The sequence below is a fragment of the Tyto alba genome, unplaced genomic scaffold (assembly GCF_018691265.1).
Source record: "Tyto alba isolate M040663 unplaced genomic scaffold, T.alba_DEE_v4.0 Super-Scaffold_30, whole genome shotgun sequence".
NCBI lineage: Eukaryota > Metazoa > Chordata > Aves > Strigiformes > Tytonidae > Tyto > Tyto alba.
The window spans coordinates 3,618,794-3,641,283 of NW_024881305.1; the positions used below are offsets into that span (position 1 = coordinate 3,618,794).

The window sequence follows — 22,490 nt, forward strand, 5'->3', positions numbered from 1 at the left end:
CTTGTTCTCTGCCCCAGGAGCGGTACTGAAGTCTCTCCCTGGGCTGCTGCCTGTGACCACCCTTTGGTCCCCTCTCCTTACCCCTGGGGTCAGGAACAGGTTGAGGTGTTTGTGCAGCAGAGCCTGGTTTTCCTGATTTCCAGCACAAAACTTCTGCAGGAACTGGTGGGTGAATTTCAGGATCTCCATCATCTTGGCATCACCCTGAGGAAGGACAGTGAAGAGAAATACCCGGAGTTGGAGAGGGATGGAGAGCAGCAGCAGGCTGCTGCCCCTCCTGCCCTACCCCACTGCAGGACCCAGCTGTGCAGGGGGGTCCTCGCATCCCCCACCTCTTGCCTTGGGCACTTCAGGACCAGCCAATTTCTGCCCACCCACCTTCTCATAAGGGATCTGCAGCAGATCCAGCATCACTTTGTGGGCATCCATGTTCTTCAGAAGGCGCTGCTGCTTCTTGCGCACTTGCTCTCCGACCCCGCACATCTTATTCAGCCGTTCCAGGATCTGGGGAGAGAAGGACCATGGCAGAGGGGAACTGAGCCTGGAAGGATGGTCACCAGTGCTGGGGGCTTGCTTGCAATCCAGATGTGCCCTCTGCAAGCCCAGGTGCTCCCTGCATGCCCAACTTTGCACATTGCTCACAAATCTCGGCACGTCACTCAGAAATCCTCCTTGCAGTGCCACACAGAGAGCCCTCGTACCTGTCACCCTCTCCCCTCCAGTCCCCCCAGTGCAAGGCCCACTCGAGAGCCCTGGGGACATAACAGGGCTCCTCCTTGTGCTGAGCAGGAACAAGCCAGCTCATTTCTATTGAACCACTGGAGGGCTTGGAAATCCTCCTCATGATTTCACCCTTTCCTTTCTTGCTGTTGCACCCATGCCAGGCAGATGTCGTTGGCCATGCCTCCAGGAAGAGCCCTGGGGACAGGATTCAGTCTCACTTACCCCCTTGACTATCTGATAGTTCTCACTGCTCTTCTCTCCAGGAGCAATGACCTCTTCATCAGCAGCATGCTGCAAGGGGAGAGACAGCATCAGGGGCCCACTGCAGCTCTCCACCCCGCAAGACCCTTCCTGATGCTCCTTTTCCAGGGAGAAGGGCGCATGGTGCATCAAGAGGTGTCAGGTTTTAGATTAAAGTGAGCTGTACCTCTGCCCTCCTCTCCCACCCCAGTTCCCAGGGTCTTGCTCAGGGCTCTCACCTCTTTCTTCTCCTTCTTGTTCCCATCCACTGTGCTGTCCCCTTTGCTGCTGCCCTTCTTGTCCACCCAGAGCTCTGATTTCTCCACCATGGTGCGGAGTTTGTCCAGTTCTGACTTGATCACCTTGTAGTTCTCGACATCCTGGGCTGAGATCAGGAGCTGAACCTGAAGCGATATTCCCAGGGGTCTCCGGATTGGGCATGAACCCCATTCCCCTCCTCTCCCAGAACTCCCTCCCAAGGAAAAGGGCCAGGATCCATCCCACGCCCTGCACCCACAGCCAAGCGTGGGCTTAGAGATGCTCCAGAGCAGCATCCCACCAGGGTTACCTGTTTGAAGGTGTGCAAGACCTCCTGCCTCTGGCTGAAGTGCTTGAAGAGGAGCTGCAGGGAGCCGGAGATGAGCGGCGGGTAGTCGTGCATTGTCAGGTGGATCAGCACCCTCAGAAACATCCTCCCTCCCTCGTCATCCACCTCTAACATGCTGCTCGTCTTCCTGAAGCCGGGATGAAAGCACTTGGCGTTAGCAGCCACGTGGGAGGTTGCGTGCACTCAGTCACCCCTCAGGTCTGATGGGGACAGCTGCTTTAGCCTTTAGAGCCTCATCTTCCTCATCACCTGCAGCTTTCAGCCTCGGCAGTATGGACAGGAGAGGAAGAGCCCTATGGCCAGACTAACTATGCACCGGAGAGGGCAGGAACTCACCCCACACCGAACATGGCTTCTGCGTGCTCGCCGATCCGGTCCAGGTTCATGGCTGCAGCTGAAGGGAGAGGAAAGGGAGATGAACGGGGTGGCCAACGTGATCCTGATGCCAACATGATGACCAACGTGATCCCTGAGCGTTGGCAGAAACCCTGCAGGAACCAGCCCAGCTCCCTGGCCCCTGCTCCGAGTATGGGCACAGGACACCTCATGCCATCTTCACAAACTCCAGTCCCCGCCACGCTCCCTGCCAGCAGCAGCGGCAGGCAGAGAGCTGCTGGAGCTCTCACCGCCGCCACCTGCGTGTCCCCCAGCCTGTGGGGTTTGCTGAGTTGAAGGTGTACCAGGAGCAAAGTGGAAGAGTTACTTGTGGAGTCAAAGGCTGGAGCTGTCCCATCGGCCGCACTGTCCTGCATGGGGTAGACTTCCACAAACTCCTTCTTGAAGACAGAAAGCAGGTAGGAAATCCTGTAGTCCAGCCGCACATTCAGGATGAACTGGCAGCAGCAAAGAAGAAGAAAGCAAAAGTGAGTGCCCTCTTCATGCCAGCTGTGTCTCTGCATCAGAAAACCATGTCTGCCCCGGATCACTCCATCCCATGGGTCCCACCCACAGCTCCACGATGCTTCTCCCTCCCCACCAGCTCCAACCTGCAAGATCTCCAGGATCTTCAGCTTGGTCTCCATCACCACAATGTTTTCATTCTCAATGCTCCTCCCTCTGTCCACTTGCTCTGGGGCAGACCCGGTACTAAGGCTCGGGGGGCTGAAGATGGACTGCTTCCTGCTCAGCACCATGGTGGACATCATCTGCCCAACACCCTGGATTGACCTCCGCACGTTCTTCCCTACAGAGGCAGCCACAGCGGGCAGAGTTAATGCAGATGGAAAGGGAGGTGGCAGAGGACCAACAAAAGGACCCTCTCAGTCTAGAACATGCTGTAGGTATTAATCAGAGAACAAGTAGGAGGGACTGGCCGTTTCTCTGGCATAGCCAAGGGCTTGATACCTCCTGTCTCCCAGTGCAGACCCAGCCAAAGCTTCCACGTCAGCAAACCTGTGGCTTGTTTCTTGCAACCAAAACTGGAAAGCACTGGGCAGACCATAGAAAAAACCTTCCTGCAGGACCATGCCTGGTAATGGAGCAGGGACTCACCCGTCACCTCATCATTGTAGACTGCCTGCATCATCAGCTGGGGGTTTTGGACGCAGTCAATGATGCCCAGCAGTGTCCGTGTCAGGCGCAGCAGCTCGCTGAAGCTGTAGAAGCCGAAGTAGATGAGGTTGTGGGCAAGGCTGACGACCTGGGGAAGGACAAGGCAACTCCAGACCTCTCTGTGCTCGGGGCTGAGCAGGAGAAGCAAACACAGGGGAGAGGGATGCCAGCACGGCCACCCGCGTTGCAGAGGCAGTCATGGCCAAACCATGTTGCATCCTGTAACGTGCCAGTGACACCGGCACGACTCGCACCTCGAAGGTGAGCTTGTTCTTCTCCTCGTTGGCAAAGGGCACCGCCTCGCTCACCACGTTGTTGAGGTAGTCCTCCACGAACTCCATGGTGCTGGCAAACTTGTTCTTCTTGTCATCGCGCGAGACATTGAGGTTGGAGTCGTAGCTGCGAGGGGAGATGGTGGGGACGAGCTGGATGGCAGCGAGTGTCCCTGCACCCAGCCTGGAAGGAGCACTGTCCAGGCAGCCGCTGAGCCACCACAGCCAGAAGTGATGCTCATGACTCACGAGCCCACTTCCTTCTGACAGCTAAGACCTACCGAGGTCACTCCACAAGTTCCCCTCTCCCAGTCCCTGCTAAATCCAAGCCAGTCCCTACACTGTACGGCATCTGCCATCCCACCTCCTGCTCTGTTCCTCAAAGTCATTGCAAGCCCCAGCGTGTCTCACTCTTTGATCGTGATGGCTGTGGGGATCTCGGTCCAGAGCCGTGCAAACTTCACAGGCATCACCAGCTCCTGGGGGTCCCTGTCCACGTGCACGTGCAACATGAGGTGGCAGAAGGATGCCCGGAGATCGAAGGGTAGCATCTCATCTGCCATGCAGAGGAAGATCAGGTCCACACCCAGCTGCTGGGAGATCTCCTTGATGGCCAAGTACTGGCGATCCAGGCACATGCGGGCAAAGAGCTTCAGCTGGTACCTGCCCAGGGATGAGGGGGAGAGGGAGTGAGACCATGCAACCCTTACACCCTCACCCGAGGAGAAGATGCTCTGGGACCATCACCTGTAGTAGCTGAGGACATTCTCGTCATGGGCATTGCCAGCCCGAGCCTCCTGCGCCAGCTGCCGGATGCTTTTCTCGTGGTGGTCATTGTTCTTGTCCGTCCAGGTGAGCCAGACCTCCTCCTCCGAGTACTCGATGCTCAGGTACTCGTGGGTCTGGGACATCTCCTTCACCGGTCTCAGCCTAGGACAGAAAAGGGATAAAATTGGAGATGCTCCTGTGGACTGAGAGTGGCTGCACCTCGAGGCGTGACAGGGGTTTCACCTGGGTGCTGTGGGAGCTGGTGGGAGGCAGGGCCAGGCACCAAACCCTGAACATGGAAAACCTCTCCCCTTGGCTACTCACTCCGTTTTGATAAGGATGTCGCTGTTCTTCGGGTCCAGCACACATTTGCAGATCAACTCCTGGGTGACGGGGATGGCAATGTGGTTGGACACACACAGGTCTGAGAGGTAGTCCAAAAACCTACAGAGCAGAGACAGCTCGCTGTGAAAGGGGGGGGGGGGGGGGGTCCACGGGGGCTCTCTCCACCTCTGGTCGAGGCACACCCCACCCGTCACGCAGCACAAAGCCCTTTGGGACGGGGCCTTTCCGGACACGCACCGTGGCTCGCGGTTCTTGCGCACCAGGCTGACGAAGGTCTCCACCTCCGTCTTCGTGATGTGCTTCTCCAGCAGCTTGCGGTTGTTGTGCAGCAGGGCCGTGATGGTGTCCTCGGCCAGGATGTCGTAGCCGATCTGGGACTGCATCATGCCGAACTGCTTGGCAATGTGCTCCTGGAGCGGGCAGAGTGGTGGTGAGCGCATGGGGCTGGGTTTTGGAGTCTGGCGATGCCACCTTGCCCCCACCGAGACCTTGGCAGCCCCCCCCAGGGCTTTACAACATGTGGCATGATGGGGGCTCCCCCCGCCACCCCCCCTCCCATGCACCTGGTTCTTGCGATAGTCCTCCTGGGAGTGCCGGAGCACGCGGTAGCACAGCCGAAACATGTACTGGTAGGGAGCATTTTTCTGGTCCGACAGCTCTTCCAACCGCACCAGGGGCCCTTCCCCGCCCTTGTCCTTGAAGGGGGCTTTCAGGATGCCAAAGATCTGCCCAAAAGCAGAGATGGTAAGTGCTGTGTCCCCCTCCACACCATCACCCCCATGTATGGCTGGACACCAGCCGTGCTTGCCAGGAGGGCTTGGTGCACCAGTGAGGCATGAGCTGGAGACCAGCTCCACCTCCTCCATGGGGGTTTCCAAGGACTCCAGCGTGGCCCTGGGCAGCGCAGGACATCTCTGCAGGTCCTCAGCCTTGCTCAGATGCAGGGTCCCACGGACACTTGCCTGCTTCAGGATGTTCTGCTCCCGCATCAACTTCTGCCGCTCCCGGTTGGGCTTGGTCACCACGATGTCCAGCACGTTCTGGCCATTGTTGGGGACGTCGCTGACGAAAAACACCAAGTCCTCCAGCAGCTGGATCACAAACCTGCAAAGGGGCACGGTGCACGTGGGCTGTGGGGGCTGCTCACCCACCCCACGCAGTCCATCCAGACTCGGCTCCCTGCAAGGATGCTGGCACATTTTGGGAGGACCAAAGAGCCCACGTTCAGGGTTCAAAAGTCTGCCAGGGAAACTGCTGGCCAATCCTCCCCTCCCTGCTAGAGATTAACGGCTGCCCTGAAGCATGAGGTTTTACAGCCCCTAGGGCTCGTAAGGAAACTATATGTGTCAGGGTAAAAGTCGGGGGTCTTTGCTCATGATTCACGCCAGGGATTTTTCATTTAACGCCTCTGCCCCCTTCGTCACCTTCGCGGGACCCACGCGGGGCGGGCTGGCAGGGCGGAATTGGCTCACTCTGTCCCACAGGGATCTGTGTTTGCTCAGGAAGCACCAAGAACCCACCCACCTAAAAATAATACCGTGACTAACCCAGCTGCCCCTATCGTGGGGCCATCTCTCAGCCCCTCAGATATTTTTCTAGCAGCAAAGGAGGGGCCAGAGCAAGGCTGCGGTGTTATCTGGTTTCCTCGCCAGACTCCTGGGAGAAGCAGGCGTGGATTTGGGTTGCGGGCAGGAAAGCAAGACAGCGCTGGCACCAAGACCCAGGCAGGGGCCCCATCCTGCAGCGATGCTGGAGAACCCTTGGAGGAGCCTGGTATGGCCCCATCCCCCAAGGGAAATGACTTTTTACCTCCGGTCGTTCTGGCTGAGAAAACCTTCGTTCATCTTCTCCACCACATTGGCCAGCATCGAGCTGGCGTCGTTAGCAAAGTCCAGGTCCCGGATCTCGGACACAGGCACGGAGACGATGGCGAAAGCTTCTTTGTCTTCTTTGGTGGGGCACGTGCCCAGCTGGGAAGCAACGGGGTAGCAGCATCACACAGAGAGGGCAATGCCAAGCACGTCCCCACCATCTGCCACCAACTTGGGTGAAGTCATTCATCCCCATTGTAAGGACCGGGGTGGGCTCCAGGTTACTGGGATGGGCTCTAGGCTGGTGTTCAGCCACCCACATGGATCACTGGGGTATTTCAGTCCCTGGGTAAAGCCTGGGTGCTGGGTGGGAAGGAGCATGCTAAGAGCTATTGGGGCACAGGGGATAAATCCACGCATGGGAGGAAGGAGTGGGGCCATACCATGAGGCGAATGGGCCTCTCCTCATCGATGTCAATGGGCACGTTGGTGCTCTGGATCCAGGTGTTGGTGCAGAGGTGGCGCAGCCTCACGTAGGAGTTCCTGCAAACGGCACGGTGTCCCGGTGAGCGATCCCCGCACAGACACACCAGCACCCCCCGCTTCCCCCCCAGCGCCTGGCAAAGCCCCCAAAATTGCCAAAATTCAGCCTCCCTCCTTTATTTCAATCCCTCCACGGCAACGCATGCTCACGTACCGTGGGACGAAGGAGTCTGTCTTTTGCAGCGTGGTAGGGTCCAGCTCGAAGAGGGAGGCGATGTCATTGCCATGGGGCACGGCCACCAGCCGGTACTTGATCTTCTCCCCCGTGTTCCTGCGGCTGGCGCGGCTGCTGCCCCCCTGCACCGGGGAAAATGGCTTTGAGCCTGGTGCAGGGTGGCCGCCCCGCTGGCCCCGGCCTCCCTGCACACACGGCACCGGAGGAGACACGCAGCGGCAACGCTCAGAGCAGAAGCTTTCGCTCGGACGCCGGGCTGAGCCTCGCAGCGCAGAGACCCACGAGGGGCTGCAAGAGCACAAGCGCAGCGCGATGCACCTGAGCTACGAGGCCACCCCTTCTCCAAATCTCACCAACAGCAAAGAGAAAAAAAAAACCCGCGGTGAGTCCAAATCTCTCTTCTACAGCACTTCCCCGTCGCCTGGGGATCCAACATGCGCTGGGATCCCTCCAACGGATTTCAGCAGCGTCCTCTCGCAAGCAGGACATAGGGGTTGCTACTCTACAGTGCGGGGCGCGGGGATGCTCTGCTGGGCAGCGGCACAGCCTCCGGCCGCAGCCTCGGCACCAAGCGGGACCCGGCACGGGCACTGTCCCCACAGCAGGCTCTGTTTTGGGGCATTTCCCTGCTTTCAGGCAGAGTCTAAGAGACGGCGTGATTTCAGGCAGCGGCAGCAGCATTTCTGCTAGCGAGGCTGCACAGAGCTCACCGTGGGCGCTGCTTTGGGCTCAGCCACGTCTCCTTTATAACTTGGGTTTTCCTGAAAAGTTAAAGAGGGAGATGAAAGACAGCTATCAGTCCTCCCGCTCGGTCCCTCCAAAAACCCTGAGCACGGGGTGTTATCTCTATTCCTGCCTTCCTCGTTCACATCACAGAGAAGGAAACCTGCCCAGATGGGGCTGGAGGACGTGACCCATACCCAGTGCACAGCGCTCCGTCCCCGAGGAGCAGGATGGGGTGAGCCCTGCTGAGCAGACCCAGGGCTCTGCGTTGCAGCAAGACGAGCTCTTGCTGTAAATCCCTCGAGGCCCCAGGCTGAGGTCTCAGTGAGCAATGCAAGTTGGGCAGCACCAACCCAGGATGGGGATTGATCTGTGATCTTCTTTCTTCTGCAGAAGATAGCACCTGAGTGTCTTTTGGTTTAAGGCAGCCATTTCAGAGCCCCAGTATTTGCTCTTTTCCATCCTGCCAGGGCTGGAAGGGGCACTGGGAGCTGCCTCTGCTCATCTTCTCCAGCTAGGGAGCACGTTTGGCACACGGTGCACCAAGATCCCCCCTGGTACATCCCTGCTCCCCTGGCAGCAGGGTGTATCACTGTCTTTCCCTTGGTCCTGGCAGCTCATTTGTGTCATATAAACCACATTATCTAAGTGCGGAAACCTCTTTGTGCCTCTATCAGAAGGCCTTGAGCTGGTCTTAAATGGGAGCAAAAAAAATTGGCAATAGATTTTTCCAGGACCAGATTTTGCTCACACCCTCCCCAGGCAAGGACAGCCCTGAATGCTGCTGCGGACCAGAATATGAGAATGGGCAAAACCTGAGCAGGAAGAGTTAAATGCAGCAGGATGAATTATCTCCCCCGGAAGGTAGTGCCAGTACAGTTGCTTGGCCCAGAGTGAGCAAATAGAGGAAAACCCTGGCCACCCCCTCCTGCCCGCCCAGGCCAGAAGAAGAGGGAGCCAGGAACAGCAATTTTGGCAAGTGAACCCCTGCACCTTGGGGTGGGGGATTTCAGGGGGAAAAGCCTAGCCCTTCAAATGGGCAAATGATGATGATGATGTTGCTCGCAGCCCCTGTGCCAATGCCTCCTGTGAGCAAGGAGGAGCTGCGGAGGCCCAGGGCAGGACGGCTCCGAAAGCAAACTGGAGTTGGGCCAGAGCAACCCCGGGCATCGCGGCTCTGCTAAGGGCGGGTGGGCACTGCCTCTGCAAGGGGTGGCTCCAGCCTCTCGAGGGCAAGGCAGGTCTCTGCGTCCCTCTGCTCGCCCCCCCTTACCTCTGCTGCCAGGTAGTTGCCCGTGGCGAGGTGCTTGAAGCGGTACAAGCCATTCCAGTGCCCGGCTCCCCCTCGGCACGGGTCGTGGTGGACCACCTGGGAGAGGCAGAGGAGAGCTCAGCCAGTGGCATGCGGGGCTGTGGGGAGCCAGGACGCCGTTCCCGCCTCGGTGCCTCTGCTGAGCTCAGGCAAACACGCCAGCAATAAAAGCCCCATCCTATCTCAAAGATGACCATGAACAAATATACTTGGGGCGCAGAGCTCCGACAGACACCGGTGCCCGTCCACCAGCAGCCGCGGATCCCAGCGCTCTCATGGAGCTCGAGCCTTGCGCTGGCTTTCAGCGGGGCAGTCAGGCTACCGGAGGTGGAAACATATAGAAACAACCACTGCTTCTAGCACCACCCCAGTAAAAGGGCAGCGACCCACGGAGGTGCCTCGAAAGCCCACGGACACATGGTCCATCCCCGCCCCACTCACCTCCACCTCCCACAGGGCGTTGGAGCTGGTGGCCGAGGTGGCCGACTGCCGCAGGGTGGTGCGGAGGAAGACGTGCAGCTTGCCTTTGTACTCGTCGCAGGTAAGAAACTTCTCCTGCTCGGCGTGGAAGAGCCTCACCACATCCCCCTGGACCAGGACACGGTGGTGAGACCCAGGGACACGGCTGTCTTACAAGAGGATGTAGCTCCTCCTGTGACCCCCCCCCCCCGCCCCAACCCTGCAAAGGGGATGGGATTCCCCCCGTAGAAGGTCCAGAGCAGAGCACAGCTCCCAGCCGTGGCACAGCAGGACTGCGGGAGCCCAGGCATCGCAGGGCACCATCAGCTCTTCCACTCCTCCCTACCTGAGCTGTGCTAAAACTTGCCTCTAGCAGCACAAATGCTCCTCTGAACCCAGGGGAGGGCACCTTGCACAGGCACAGGGCACCCTGCACTCCACAATGCCACCAGTCCGTTTCCACACGCAAGTCACTTCCCTCTGCTTCCCCTCCACAGGCTGTAAAATGGGTGCAAACCCACCATTTTACACCTCTGGAGCGGGCAGAGGCCCCGCTCACCAACGTGTTTAAGGCATTAACACCCCAGGAAGGACGATGCAGTGGATGCGAGCAGCTGGGGATAAGTGTGGTGCCTGGGGACGAGGGTCTGTAAGATCATAACAATCAATAGCCATCCAGCTGCTTCCTGGAGAACCTCAGCCCCAAACAATAGCTCCGCAGGGAAAGTTCCTTTCCCAGGCAACAGCCAGCCCTGCTGCACAGCTAAACAGCTGAAAATTGTCCTCACAGCTAGAAGCTACTGCTGGCACTACGTGTGCCTCGTATTGTCAAGAGCCAGTTTAATACACCAAGGCAGAGGGATAATTTCATGCCCCCCTGGGTACCTGCTGCCAGGAGATACTAAAATATCCAACTCTAGCTTGCTGTTAAGTTCTCCAAGTGATGAATTCTCCTAGAAATAAGGTCCTCAAGGCAGGATCTCTTTTTCCTCTGCCCTTGTCACAGAGCCAAATGGCTGTTCACATGTCCTGCCCCTGCAGGGAGTGGGGCCAGGACCCTGGAGCCCACCGTGTCCCGGGTGGCTGGTGGTGACTGAACCTCCTTCCTTACCCCTTTCAGCACTTCCTCCATGTGGTCACGGAACTGCATGAAAAGGTTGATTTTCCAGCTGGTGTTACAATTGACCGAGTTCACCTAAGGAGAAAGAGAGGTCATGATGCCTGAGACAAGGAAAAAAAGGAAGGAAAAACAAAACAAAACAAAACAAGCAAGCCCTAAAAGCCAGACCCTGCACAGGCAGCCCACCCTCCCCATACCTCCTTGCAGCCGGCGTTGTCAGCAAGCTCGTAGTTGCTGGCGTGCAGCGGCTGCCCGGCGTTGACAGGGTTCAGGATGACTTTGTCTCCCACGACTACCTGAGGAGCAAAATGAGAAAGAGGGCAGAGAGGATGAGGCTGGGTGCCCGGCAGGGAGGCGAGCCCTGGCAGGCGGCACGCACGGCGCTTTCTGCACGTCTTCATTCAGGGACTTTTCGGCCCCACGCTCACGTTATCTCCATTGCTCCTCAGTTTCCAGAAGGGCTGGATGAAGAGCCAGGACCCCTCGTTGCCGGTGGCATCCAGCGTCACCCGCATGGCGTTTTTCTCAAGCAAGGCCGGCAGCCGCTTGTTCACCGTCAGGTACTTGTTGCTCTTCATGTGGAGGAGCTGGAAAGGCGAACGCCGGGGTGAGCTGTGGTGGTACAGCTCCCACAGGGTCCCCAGGGCTGGTCATACCCAGGAGTGATCCCCTGAGCCCATTCCCAGTAGCTGCCTGACTTTCACGTGCTGAATCTGTGCGTCTCCCCCCAAAACCCATCGGCTGGGCGCAGAGGAGGGGAGAGCGAGCGCCCGTACCTGTATGACGCTGCCGTATTTCACCACGTCACCATGCACTTTCTTGTTCTCCGTCTCATTCTGCTTCTGCTCCATCTGGGCCGCATGCTGAACACCAAAAGGAGAAGAGCTGAGTGTAGTAGTCCCAGAAGGACCACCTGCACCCTCTGCTATAGGGAGGATGGGACAGGCTGGGATGCAGCATCAGCATCCCTCTGTCCCCCAGACAACACAGGCCAGAGCTACAATATATCCTCAGCATCTGAGAGCTCAGCTGAGGACCACAGTGTGGCCCTGAGCAGCTGTATGAAGCCCATGCAATCTTTAAACTGGGGACGTAAAAATTAGGACAGGAACACAATGGCACTAAACTTCCCCCAAAACTCCAGCAGATCTCACGGAGCAGCACCAAAAGGGTGCACAGGCAAGGGGCTGGGGCAATGCACCCATCTCAGCCCCACTGCAGCAGGGCCACGAGGACCAGGGGGTCCCGGCAGAGCTGAGACTGAACGGCAAAAGGAGCTGTGCCCAGAGACGGCTGCAGGTCCAGACCTGCTGCGGTGGATACGGCAGGATGGGTCCCGCTGGCCAAGATGGCCCAAGAACAGATTGCTCAGCCCCCCTCCCTCCAAAACCACAGACATTTTCCATGCGGTGGCTCTGGCAGTCGGAGTGATGTCGACGTACACGGAGCGAGGCAGGAACTTGCTCCCGCAGTGAATTTGTCTGGGAATGGGGAGGGTGCGCCGACAGCCCCGGCGCCAGCCCGGGCACAGCCCAGGCAGCGCCAGCCCAGTGCTCCCCCGCAGCTGGGATAGGAAACGGCAGCGGGGGACCGAGCTGGGAGAGCATCTACCCTTTCCCATCTTGCTTTCACCCCCTTTTCACTCGAGGGCAGAAGGAATTGGGAAACGGCTGGAATTGCAGCTCTGCAGCCTGCAGCAGGAAGGGGGTAGGTGGCCTGTGAGTGCCCAAGCAGGTGATAGCAGGGCTTCAAACGTGCCTGGCACTCATTGTGGCAGCACAAACCCTTTGCTCTGTTGAAGATTGCCACCACTTTAATTAACTCTCCGTCCCCACGCAGCTCTGGGTGCCACCCGGGGATGCGAGCTCTGTGGTGGTGGCTGCTGCCATCAGGAAAACAAACCTGCTGCCAAGAAATCCCGCACTGATGCAGAGCTGTGAGTTTAACAACAGCCCAGTGGAGCAACACGGCTCCGGTGAGAGATCCGGCACCCTGGCGAGTCCTAAATCTGCATCCAGATCTGAGCTCCTCCCTTGCCAAAAGCCAGTGAGGCGGGGAGTGGGAACTGCCTGCCCCGAGCACGCGAGCCCACGGGGGCTGATGTTCCCAGCCTGTCCCTTGGATGGGACGGGCTCTGTCCCCAAGCCACGGCAGAATGGGGTGTCAGGGATGCACACGGGAGTGGGCAGCCCAGGAGGGTGCAGGGAGGATGGGGAGATATCAGCAGAGCAGGAGGAAAGCCTCCATGGCATGTCTGCACTGCCTCTGGCTGCACCCACAATTAGCGGAGAAGACACCGAGCCTCAAACCCACTCAAAAGCAATGGCACAAGAGCACAAGCTCGGCAAGGCAACCATGGGCTTTGAGGATGGCTGGGCAGGGTTTCTCCGCTCGAGATCCAGGCTGCTTCTGCTTCAGGAAATTATCTCTGTGGGTTGGAAGATGTTTTCAGGCTGTGGGAGACGCTGATAAACGGCCGCCTGGAGTCCTGCGCCCTGCCAGGACGTGAAGGGGCTTCGCGGCAGCTCGGCTCCAGACGCGAAGGAGCATTCGCCAAAAGGGCAACACCGGGAGCAGCGGAAAGGAGCAAGGAAATGACAGAATCTCTTTAAGAGAAATCTTAACCAAGGTGCAATCAATCAGGCTCAGAAATGAGCCTCTGTGTCCAGTCGGGGCCAGTCCAGCTGTCGACATTGCAAGTTACAGTCTAACCGGAGCAGGAAAACAGCATTTCCATACGCCAGTGACCACATACGGCTGGACATGGCAGGAGGTACCGGCCCCGTCCCAGCGCCTCCAAACCAAGCCGGGACACCCTGTCCGGACGCTGCATCAGACCTCACTCCCCAAAGGCAGAACTGGGGGACTGGTGGGGCTGGGCTTCAAGCCTGACAAGATGATTTAATGAATCTCTCCTGAGCTTCAGTTTTATGAATCATCCTCAGGGCCACGCCAGCTGTCTGAGGCGATTATGCAATGTTTAACATGGGCCTTTTCCAAACCTCGTGGAAGTAAACAGGAGCCTTTCTCTTCCACAGCCCTTTGGAGCAAGTCCTGGCCGCAGCGGCTCCCTCCTCCGCACCAGGTACCCCTGGGTGCTGCGGGGCTCACAGAGCACCTCTGACTGCTCTGCCACGGGCTCTTCCACACAAGGAGCATCAGAAAGGCTGAGACAGCAAAGGCTGGGCACGTCAGCAAGGGTGGAAAGGCAGATGGACATCATCTCTCACCCCCAAAGTAGCATCGCTGCCCCCCCGTCCCCTCTTCGCCTGCTCAGTCCCCTGGATCCTTCTCCGCAGGTCTGCCCTGGGACATCTCCCTTGCACTGGGAGCAACAAAAATCATCTGTAGCTCCTTGGTCACTGCTGTATTCACCCCATGCTGTCACGGTGTGGCCATGCCATGCTGCCCAGGAGTCCCCCCTGTGCCAAGGGCATGCGTGCAGGCATGGCACAACAGCCAAGGAGCCATCAGGAGCCTGTGGTGGGATCCAGGGTTCAATTGCCTCTCATGTCTGAGGCCAAGTAAGAGCATCACACGAGATGAGTAACCCAGGGTGCAGCATGTAACCGTGGGGCCCAGCCCATCTGGGGTCCACAACCCTCAGTCCTGCAGATGCCAGAGCAAAGCACCTTACAGAGCTCCTATCTATCTCAACCTCCTTAATTAGACACCGTATGCCATGATTAATTAAGAGCTGACAGCTACAGGAGCTGTTCCTCTAGAAAAGGTGGCTGTGGCTAATGGTCCATGGTGAGGGGAGGGCGGTGGGACAGGAGACAACGGAGCTGAGCAGAGGGACACCCTGAAGGCAGCAAAATCCAGGACAGGTCCTGGCCTCCATGCAGGCTGTTTTCTGGGAAGCAAAACATACCAGGAGTTGCATGGCAAGAGGTTTGGATGTCACCACCTAACCAACCCGTGGGGTCTGTTCACTCTGGGGAGGACGGTCCCTCACGCCTGCTCACCTGGAGTTTCTGCAGCAGCACCACATCCGCGATCTTCTCCTTGTCCTGCTTGGTTTGCTTGGCCTTCCAGTACTGCTTCTGGGCAGAGTAGCGGTTCATGGGACATACTTTGAAGAGGCAATCTGGGAGGAGAGGAAGGCAAGCGTGAGGCTGCAGCAGTCGCCAGCCACCACTGTGTCCCCAGTGGGGCCAACATCACCGAGGGGCAGGAGCAAGTGCTCCTCCAGGACAGTGCTCCTGTCCCAGCAGCATCGCTGGGAGATGGTCCTCCTAACCCACAACAACCCCGTCTGCTGCTGGGGGTCCCAAGGAGCCATGGCTGGGACCGGTGGAGGGTCACATCACGTTGTATTAGCTGGTGGATTAGTTTCAAATCAGGGTAAATAATGAGTCCAGGAGTGACTCCACTTCTTGGACTCGCGATTAGAAGTGTTCCCATTGGAAACGGCCGTGCAATTTGGGAAGGAAAACTTCAGGGGGAGAAAAAGTACTGATGAAGCCCAGCTGTACCAAAGGAGGAGAAAATCTCGCCAGGAGAAAGGGAGGGAAACCAGGAGAACACAGGCACCGTGAGACTGGGACGTGAGCAGATGTCTCCACACCTCCCTTGTTCCCCTGCCCGCCGGACACCCTGAGCAGCAGGACCGCAGGTGGCTGCCGTGCCATCGGGATACGCCGGTTTTGCAAACACGCTGCTGTTCTCCCGTGACAGCTCCCAGGGAGCCTCAATTACCAGCGCTGGAAGCTACCAGCAACCGCTCCTAAAATCTGTATGTCAACAGCTGCATTTTGAGTCCTAAAAGAAACGCTTTGGGGACCTGAAGGGCACGGGTTTACATCCCAGCTCCTCCAAGCACTTGCGGTGCATCCGCGCTCTGCAGATTGCCCCGATTTGCCTGTTTTTTCCCCAGGCCGCTGCGGCTGGGATGGGGAGCAGAAAGTGCGGACACCCAGGTCCAAGCTTTGGGAATTGAAGCACGAGAGCAGATGTCTGGAGTCAAGGAGGCACTTATATCTCCCAAACCCTCATTCAGAGTTTGAAGCTGTACAGGGTGAGAGCAGGAAGGGCTCTGCAGCCTGGATCACCCTAATTATGCCTGAAATAGCAGCCCAGAAACTTCAGACACAAAAAGGAAAAAAAAAAAAAAAAAATCACTTCCATCTCTGGCCCCGGTCCCGAGTCACTGGCAAGCACGTATTTATTTACCTGGGACTGAACAAACAAGTGCAGAACACAGTTCTCACCGGCTTGGGCTGCTGGGAAGAGGCCAAGTTTCACATTTCATTTTACAGGTCTATTTGCTAATGGCATATCCCGTGCCAAGGAGGCCGTGACGCCAGGCTTTTAATCGGGGACTGAGCGTAGCTGCTGCAATGCCTGGCTGCCTTCTCCCCCTGCCTCTGAGCAGAGCTACAGAAACACTTGGGCCACCTGCAGCACCTTAAATGGTTCTCATTAAATTACTAATTAGGCTGCAAAAGGATCTGGTGGAAAGTAGAGGGGGATGAGGGGGTGTTAAAAACCGACATAACTATTAAGACATAGGTGCCAATCAAACACCCCCCCCCACCCCCGGCTCCAAGCACACCCTGCCTGGAGGGGCTGCCTGACTTCCCCATCTCAGTACTAAGCAAGGAGGGAAACTGAGGCACAGAGTCATTTGCCCACAGAAAGTCTCCAGCAAAGCTTGCGTTGAAAGCCGGAGATTTGGGCACCCAGGCCTAAGCGCCGACAATTTTTTGCAAGACGGATGGCGGGCGGGAAAGAGGGAAGCGGAGGAGAGCTCCCACGTCGGCGCTGCCCGGCGAGAGCGACCCAGCAGAGCGATGCTCGGCCGACCTGCCACGAGCCAGCACGGCCACGGGGGCAAAACCCCCCCGCAAGCCCACAGCGGGGAGAACACGGCATTGCGGGAGCCTCGCCGCCCGCTCGCCTCGCAGCCACCGCGGCGCCGGCACAGCGCAGGATGGAAGCGCTTTATTTGCTTTTTTCCCTGACGTGCCTGAACGCAGGGCTGGGAAGAGCCTTGGGGTGGGGGGGTGGGGGTGGGTGGGGAGGGTGGGGGGGAAGAAACCGCAAAGCAAAGCAAATAACTGAGAGGTGCCAGGTCTCTCGGAGGGCCGAGCCCTGGTGCAACACAAGCGGCCGAGCTGGGCATCCCTTGCCGCAGGGACAGGCTCCCGGCGGGGTTTGGGCATTCCCAAAAAACCATTTGGACCTGACTCCAGAAGAAGGGTCCTGTTTCCCCACTGGGAAGGCGAGCCGGGTCCCGGCACGACCCGCGTGTGCCTCACCGCAGCGCAGGATAGGGCAGGGTCCGGCCACAGGATATGGGGACGGCAACAGCACATGAAAATCCTCTTAAGCCTCTTGCTGCTGCTGCAGGGAAACAGCAGCAGCCCGTTGTTTTTACCTCCCTCGCGGTGATGGCTATCGAGAAGGCAGACCTCTACTTTTCCGGCCATTAAAACAAGCGGCTGGATATCCTGACAGGGTTTGTGTGGAGCAGGGCTGAGTCTAGACCAGACCTTTGCCTGGAAAAGAGATTCAACACCCACCCATGTCCAGGCTGGGAGACGGTGCGGCTGCTGGGACAAGGCTTGCACCAGTCACCCCCTGGCTGCTTCTAGCTCTTCCCATCCAGCCCCGACGGCTTCCCAGGCTGTGCAGGGCTGTGGGACTCTGAGGGGCTGTTGGCTGGTTCATTAATCAGCCCCATGTCAAGTTAGTGGCAACAGCTCCCACGGAGGGGCAGATTGCTGCTCGGGTGGGACCCCCCAGGGGAAGGGTGTCTGTACAGCACCCCGATGTGGGATGTTAAAGTTACCCTGAGAGAAAGGTGGAGGCACAAAGCGGAGTGGGAGACCAATATTTTCAAATATTTTTTTTTTAAAGATTTCTTTTAAAAAAGAAATTACAGTAGCTGGGATGAAATGAACAGCTGCCCTAAGCCAGTCCCCAAATCCAACAATGCAATCACTGGTTTGGGGCAATTTCTCAGCGTCCAGCACAGCCCTGTGTACACTCCCCAGCTATATGCTCCATGCACTGAGCACTCAAACCCAACGGGATGCTCTCTGGGACACGGCCCTTCCCCTGCGCTTGGCAGCGTGCCGAGCACACAGGGCAGCCAGGCACAAAAATAGCAATTCCCAGGTAGGTTCCGCGTAGGGCAGAGTTGTGATCCCCTGGGCTCAGCGCTGCCGTTTGCTCCCTGGGAGCCGGAAGGTTGAGGCCACCTCACCGGCTGGCCCCAGGGCTTGCAAATCATAGAAGCGGGAGGCACAATCTACTTTTCCCAGCAGCCTGTCCTGGCTTCTCCGCACCGTTTCCACAGGCCAGGAGCCGCCCCAGCTTCCACTGACTCATCCCCTTTTCCGCCTGGACCTGGCTGCGGCTGCCCGCTCCTGCCCGGGGCTGCCCCTTGCCCAAATGGGAAATAATGAGCGTGGCTCTGAGTACCAGAGGAGACAACGCAGCCCAAAACATGACGGCCGAGGACAGATCAGGATTTACTGTCTCTCCCTAAGCCCTGCCTGCCTCGTAAATGGGCGGCTTAATCCCCGGGCTCTCTCTGAGGTGCAGCCAAGCACAGCAGATGTAATTAGTGCTGAGTGCTAACAGGCTCACCTTGAAATAGTTTGCTTGTTGCAGCTGCCCCTCTATCTGTCCCTGGCTCCTGGCGGGTAGACACCCAGCTGCCAGCATCCCTAGGGATGCATTTTGGGATGGTTGGACCCATCTTTGCAGAGGACGGTTCCCAGCCACACACCCCTGCTGCTTAGGGCTTGGCTGCAGGGTCCCAAAGACCATCCCACCATGGAGGTGGTTCCAATAAACACATAAATGCCCCCAGAGGCAAACAGAGGAGGGTAGGTTGGTTGGCCAAGCCACAGAAACAAGGCTATGAGAGCTGTCCAAAACTCCTTTGGGCGAAGGACAAGCATCACGTCCCAGCCCTGGAATAGCTGGGACACCAGTCCCCATCCCTGGCCTGGATGCTGGGGGCCATCGTCATCCCCGAGGCTGCTCACGGCAGGGACGGAGCCGCCCCGGTCCAGTCCCAGTCTCACCTCGAAACTTCTTGGGCGGGTTGTCCAGGTCGCCAGCGGCCGGCTCCACCACACACCGATCATCCACCAGCCTGCGTGGGGAAAAAAAAAAAAAAAACAACGGAGCAAGGTGTCAGCAACAACGAGATGACAGCGGGGGCCCGAGCAAAGCAGAGAGGCTTCGCCACAAACCACAGCTCTGCGCCACCGTCACCCGGCCCAAAGCAACAACAGCAAAAGCTGCGTCTCCTGTTTCCCGCCCATTTGCACTCTATAAATATTTAGCACGACAACGCTCGGCTCTTGGAGCAAGCAGCTGCTCGCGGGCGCTTGCTCCGAACACGTCGCCCCTTGTTCGCCACCACCCGCCACTTCTTTCACCTGCGTTTTTCATCCCGCTCCCCTGGGGATGCGACAGCGGCAGATACAAATTGGCAGCAGGAAAAATGTGATGCTTCGTGTCAGCCCTGCTCCCAGGCCCTTTGCTCAGTGACCTGTGCTGCCGGGACAAATCCTGCCCTGCCCAGCTCCCAGCTGAGCCGAATCCAACCCCCCAGCACAGCGCACCGGCTGGGGCATCATTTTCACTGTTAATCTGGCAAAAAATGGGATGAGTTCAACTTTCATTCAACGGTTCTCCTCCATCTGGGAGCTTACCCCACCAGACAGAGGGAGTAGCTGCTGCAGACGGAGGTGGCAGGTTCCCCCCAGAACCAGTTATTAATTATTATCTCATCAGAGGTGCTGGCTCTGCCCATCAGATGCAAAGGGCTGTGTGTCTCCTCCCTGCACACCTCTTTGTTTTCCCAGTGTTGAGCAAAATCCGGCAGGCTTGGCCTTGGGTGCCAAGGACTGATTGTGGGACGGAGGGGACAAACATCGCCCAAGAGGCTCGCAGTGCCGGGGACACCCGGAGCTCATCTGCACGGCCCGTGAGGCTTTCAAGGGAACTCGGTGCTCCAGCAAGACAGGCTGTTCCCGCTCGCCCGCTTTCTCCCAACCCTTGGGAAGCGATGCAGGGAGAGAAACTACGCTCCTGCCCGGGGCGAGGAAGTGAGAAGCATGTCCCCACCTGCGGAGGCTGAATTCAGGCAGCTGGTGAGCGCGCGAGTGGATGCAGGAATGCATCCCGGGAGGGAGCATCCACCGTGGGGGCAGCTCTGTCCCTGGGACAGGAGGGGAAAACGCAGCCTGGAGAAACAGGGCACATGCACATGGCACAGGAGCGAAGGGCACAGCTCTGCTCCCCAAGGGACTCTCAATCCCCCCCCCCCCCCGCCCCTGCCCCAATAAACCAAACAGCCAAAACACTGCTGGAGGTAGACACGCTGCGCTGCAAAGAGTTGGCAAAAGCGACAGATATCCCACTTGCAGATCCAGCCTCCTTCCCCCAGCCCAGCCGCTCTCTGGAGGAGGGGAAAATTCCTTTCAATAGCTCGGAAGAGAGGAATTTGGCCTCCACACTGATGGATTGGGACCACAGGGACCCCGGTGCTGCTGTGTCCCTCGCAGCGGAGGCGTGGGGTGGCAGGGTGCTCTGAACACCCAGCGCTGCCGCAGCCCCCAGCAACAAAGCTCCCCAGGGCTGGAGGACATTAACGTTAGATTTCAAATAAAGAGAGAAAAGCATTTTCTCTAAAGCTTTTGGTGGCAGCAGAAGCTTAAAACCAATTAGCAAAGACCTAGCAGATTGTAATAATAAAAAAAAAAAAAAACAACAAAACAAAAAAAAACCCACGAGGTTTCATTAAATGCACGCTGAGCTGTTTGCTGGACAGGGTTGCCTTGGCTTTGCAAACACTCGTGGTCGGCAGCACGGGGGGTTTTGGGCTCCCGACCAGGGGCCGCCCAAACACAATGCCTTTTCCATGGGCTGTGACAGCAGGGAAGTAGTCAGGCACGTTCCCAAACTCCTGCGGGGCACGGAGCCTCGGGAGGGCAGAGAAAAGGGTAAAGAGAGGAAAAAACAGAGCGGAGCGGAGGCAGCTGTGGACAGGGGCTCTGGTACATCTCACCCCGCAGGAGATATGCAAAGCCTCAGCCCAGCCCCGTGCCATTGTAGGTGGTTTTGGTTTCTATTACTATTATTTGGATAGGGGACAGGGAGGAACAAACATTTTTGATGCATTTGAGAGCAAAGACCACCGAGGGTTGAGCCCTGGCTCATGGAGTGGAGCACTGACCCTCGGCACATGCCCAGCTCCCACCAGTGCCTACAAAAGCAGAGAGCCCAGTTCATCCGTGCACTTTAAAAAATAAAAATCCTCCACTGCCATGGCTAGGGGTCTCCGAGGAAGCGCCTGATCGGCGCGGCCCATTTTCAGTGCCGAAGTAAACAGCACAGAGCCTCCCACCCAGACCAGCTCTGCCTGCAGCATTCGCCTGCTGCTTCCCCGTGCCCGGCGTTACTGCTCCAACCAGGCAGGATTAGAGATAGTGACCTGCCAGGCTGGAAGTCTTAATTAGTTAATGATCTCAAGGCAGTTTCAGTATCTTTAATCCTGGGATTACACGCTCTGCAGAAATGAAAAGTGTTATTTTTATTAAACCGATACTCTGGACTAACATTCTTCAGTTAAAAATTGCTGAAAATAAAAGGAATCTGACAGGGTTGACATGAGTCACCTGGGTGACTGCTGGCGCCAGGATGTGCTTCCACTAATAAATGACATTACAGCAGTGGGATGGGGCAAATCGAAGCTCCCTCTGCTATTAGAGCAGCAGGGACATGCGGGTGCTCGCTGCCACACCGAGCTGCAGGGAGGACGCCGGGCACGCGGAGGGCAGCTTTCATTTCTCAGGTGTTAATGAGAAAACGGGCTGTTGGTGCCTGAGCACCTGGAGGAAGATCCTGTGCGAAGCAGCAGGCTGGATGCGCTGGTGAAAACCTCACGCTTTGCTTTTTCAAATTACCCCCCAGGCAGCACGAGGGGCTGGATCCTGTGCACCGCTGAGCCGACTGCCCGCAGCCCGGCAAAGCGCGGGCGAGCATCTGGTTAGCTTTAAGCCGTGCAAGTCATCGCCACGGTTCCAGTGGGGCTTTCTGCGTGCTTTAAAATATCGAGCCCAAAGTGATTCCCTGGCCTGGGGCCAGCGCTCTTGGCCTCGTGCGAGGCAGAGCCTTCGCCGGAGGTCAGGGGAAAAAACAGCTCGTCCAACGCTGCAATCCGCGGCGGTCGGACACCCCGAGCCTCCCCGGGGATGGCAGCCAGCTGGGGCTGACGTGGAGGCACGGCTCCCGCAACGTGAACCTGGGCTGGGGGAGAGGAGAGAGTCTTCCCCCGTCGCGGAGCACCCGATGCCGAGGGGAGCTCCGGCACGCCACGGTCCGGGGGTGGATGGGGAAGGAGTGACCTGGGAGAGCCCCAACCCGGGCAGGAGCACCCCGCTACAAAGCCCACCATCCCCTGGAGGTGAGGAAGAGGAAGAGGAGGAGAGCTCGCTGTCGGGCACAGCGCCAGGTCAGCCCCTCTGGCTTGGGGTGCAGGATGGACGCTGAATTCATGGGGAGGAATGAAAATGAAGGGAGTGAAAGCAGGGCTGTCACAAAAATGCAGCTTTTTCCCCATTGTCCCGGTGTGGGGAGGAGGAAGCAGCTCTTGGCCTCGCGTGCTTCTCCTCCCCACAGAGACAAGTTCGTCCTGACCCGGCAGAGCTGGAGTTACCCTTTAACCAGCTGCATTTCCCTGAACTGCTCCACCCTGCAAATCCACCTGCAATCACAATTACAGCTATCAAAGGTGTTATTTCACCTTAAACAGCCAACTGCCATTCAGGCCGGTTCGCCACCAGCCCTTCCCCTCTGCAAGCCCCCAGTACT

The 22,490-nt window shown here is 57.8% G+C and overlaps 1 protein-coding gene across 1 annotated transcript in view; it reads right to left on the bottom strand.

Moving 5' to 3' along the window:
• The window catches only part of ITPR3 (inositol 1,4,5-trisphosphate receptor type 3), a 42,659-nt gene that overhangs the window by 15,650 nt on the left and 4,519 nt on the right, over nucleotides 1-22,490 (bottom strand). The window contains exons 2-29 of the mRNA XM_033009490.2: nucleotides 18,692-18,762; nucleotides 14,618-14,739; nucleotides 11,426-11,512; nucleotides 11,078-11,236; nucleotides 10,847-10,945; nucleotides 10,641-10,724; nucleotides 9,512-9,658; nucleotides 9,032-9,127; nucleotides 7,746-7,796; nucleotides 7,015-7,157; nucleotides 6,761-6,860; nucleotides 6,316-6,476; nucleotides 5,469-5,610; nucleotides 5,070-5,231; nucleotides 4,744-4,916; nucleotides 4,486-4,605; nucleotides 4,141-4,323; nucleotides 3,805-4,056; nucleotides 3,376-3,520; nucleotides 3,062-3,209; nucleotides 2,557-2,753; nucleotides 2,274-2,403; nucleotides 1,907-1,964; nucleotides 1,532-1,697; nucleotides 1,203-1,367; nucleotides 946-1,014; nucleotides 379-504; nucleotides 82-204 (exon numbers count right to left, since the gene is read on the bottom strand). Coding sequence (XP_032865381.2) covers nucleotides 82-204; nucleotides 379-504; nucleotides 946-1,014; nucleotides 1,203-1,367; nucleotides 1,532-1,697; nucleotides 1,907-1,964; nucleotides 2,274-2,403; nucleotides 2,557-2,753; nucleotides 3,062-3,209; nucleotides 3,376-3,520; nucleotides 3,805-4,056; nucleotides 4,141-4,323; nucleotides 4,486-4,605; nucleotides 4,744-4,916; nucleotides 5,070-5,231; nucleotides 5,469-5,610; nucleotides 6,316-6,476; nucleotides 6,761-6,860; nucleotides 7,015-7,157; nucleotides 7,746-7,796; nucleotides 9,032-9,127; nucleotides 9,512-9,658; nucleotides 10,641-10,724; nucleotides 10,847-10,945; nucleotides 11,078-11,236; nucleotides 11,426-11,512; nucleotides 14,618-14,739; nucleotides 18,692-18,762 — 3,679 coding nt within the window. The remainder of the gene's footprint in view (nucleotides 1-81; nucleotides 205-378; nucleotides 505-945; nucleotides 1,015-1,202; nucleotides 1,368-1,531; nucleotides 1,698-1,906; nucleotides 1,965-2,273; nucleotides 2,404-2,556; nucleotides 2,754-3,061; nucleotides 3,210-3,375; nucleotides 3,521-3,804; nucleotides 4,057-4,140; nucleotides 4,324-4,485; nucleotides 4,606-4,743; nucleotides 4,917-5,069; nucleotides 5,232-5,468; nucleotides 5,611-6,315; nucleotides 6,477-6,760; nucleotides 6,861-7,014; nucleotides 7,158-7,745; nucleotides 7,797-9,031; nucleotides 9,128-9,511; nucleotides 9,659-10,640; nucleotides 10,725-10,846; nucleotides 10,946-11,077; nucleotides 11,237-11,425; nucleotides 11,513-14,617; nucleotides 14,740-18,691; nucleotides 18,763-22,490) is intronic.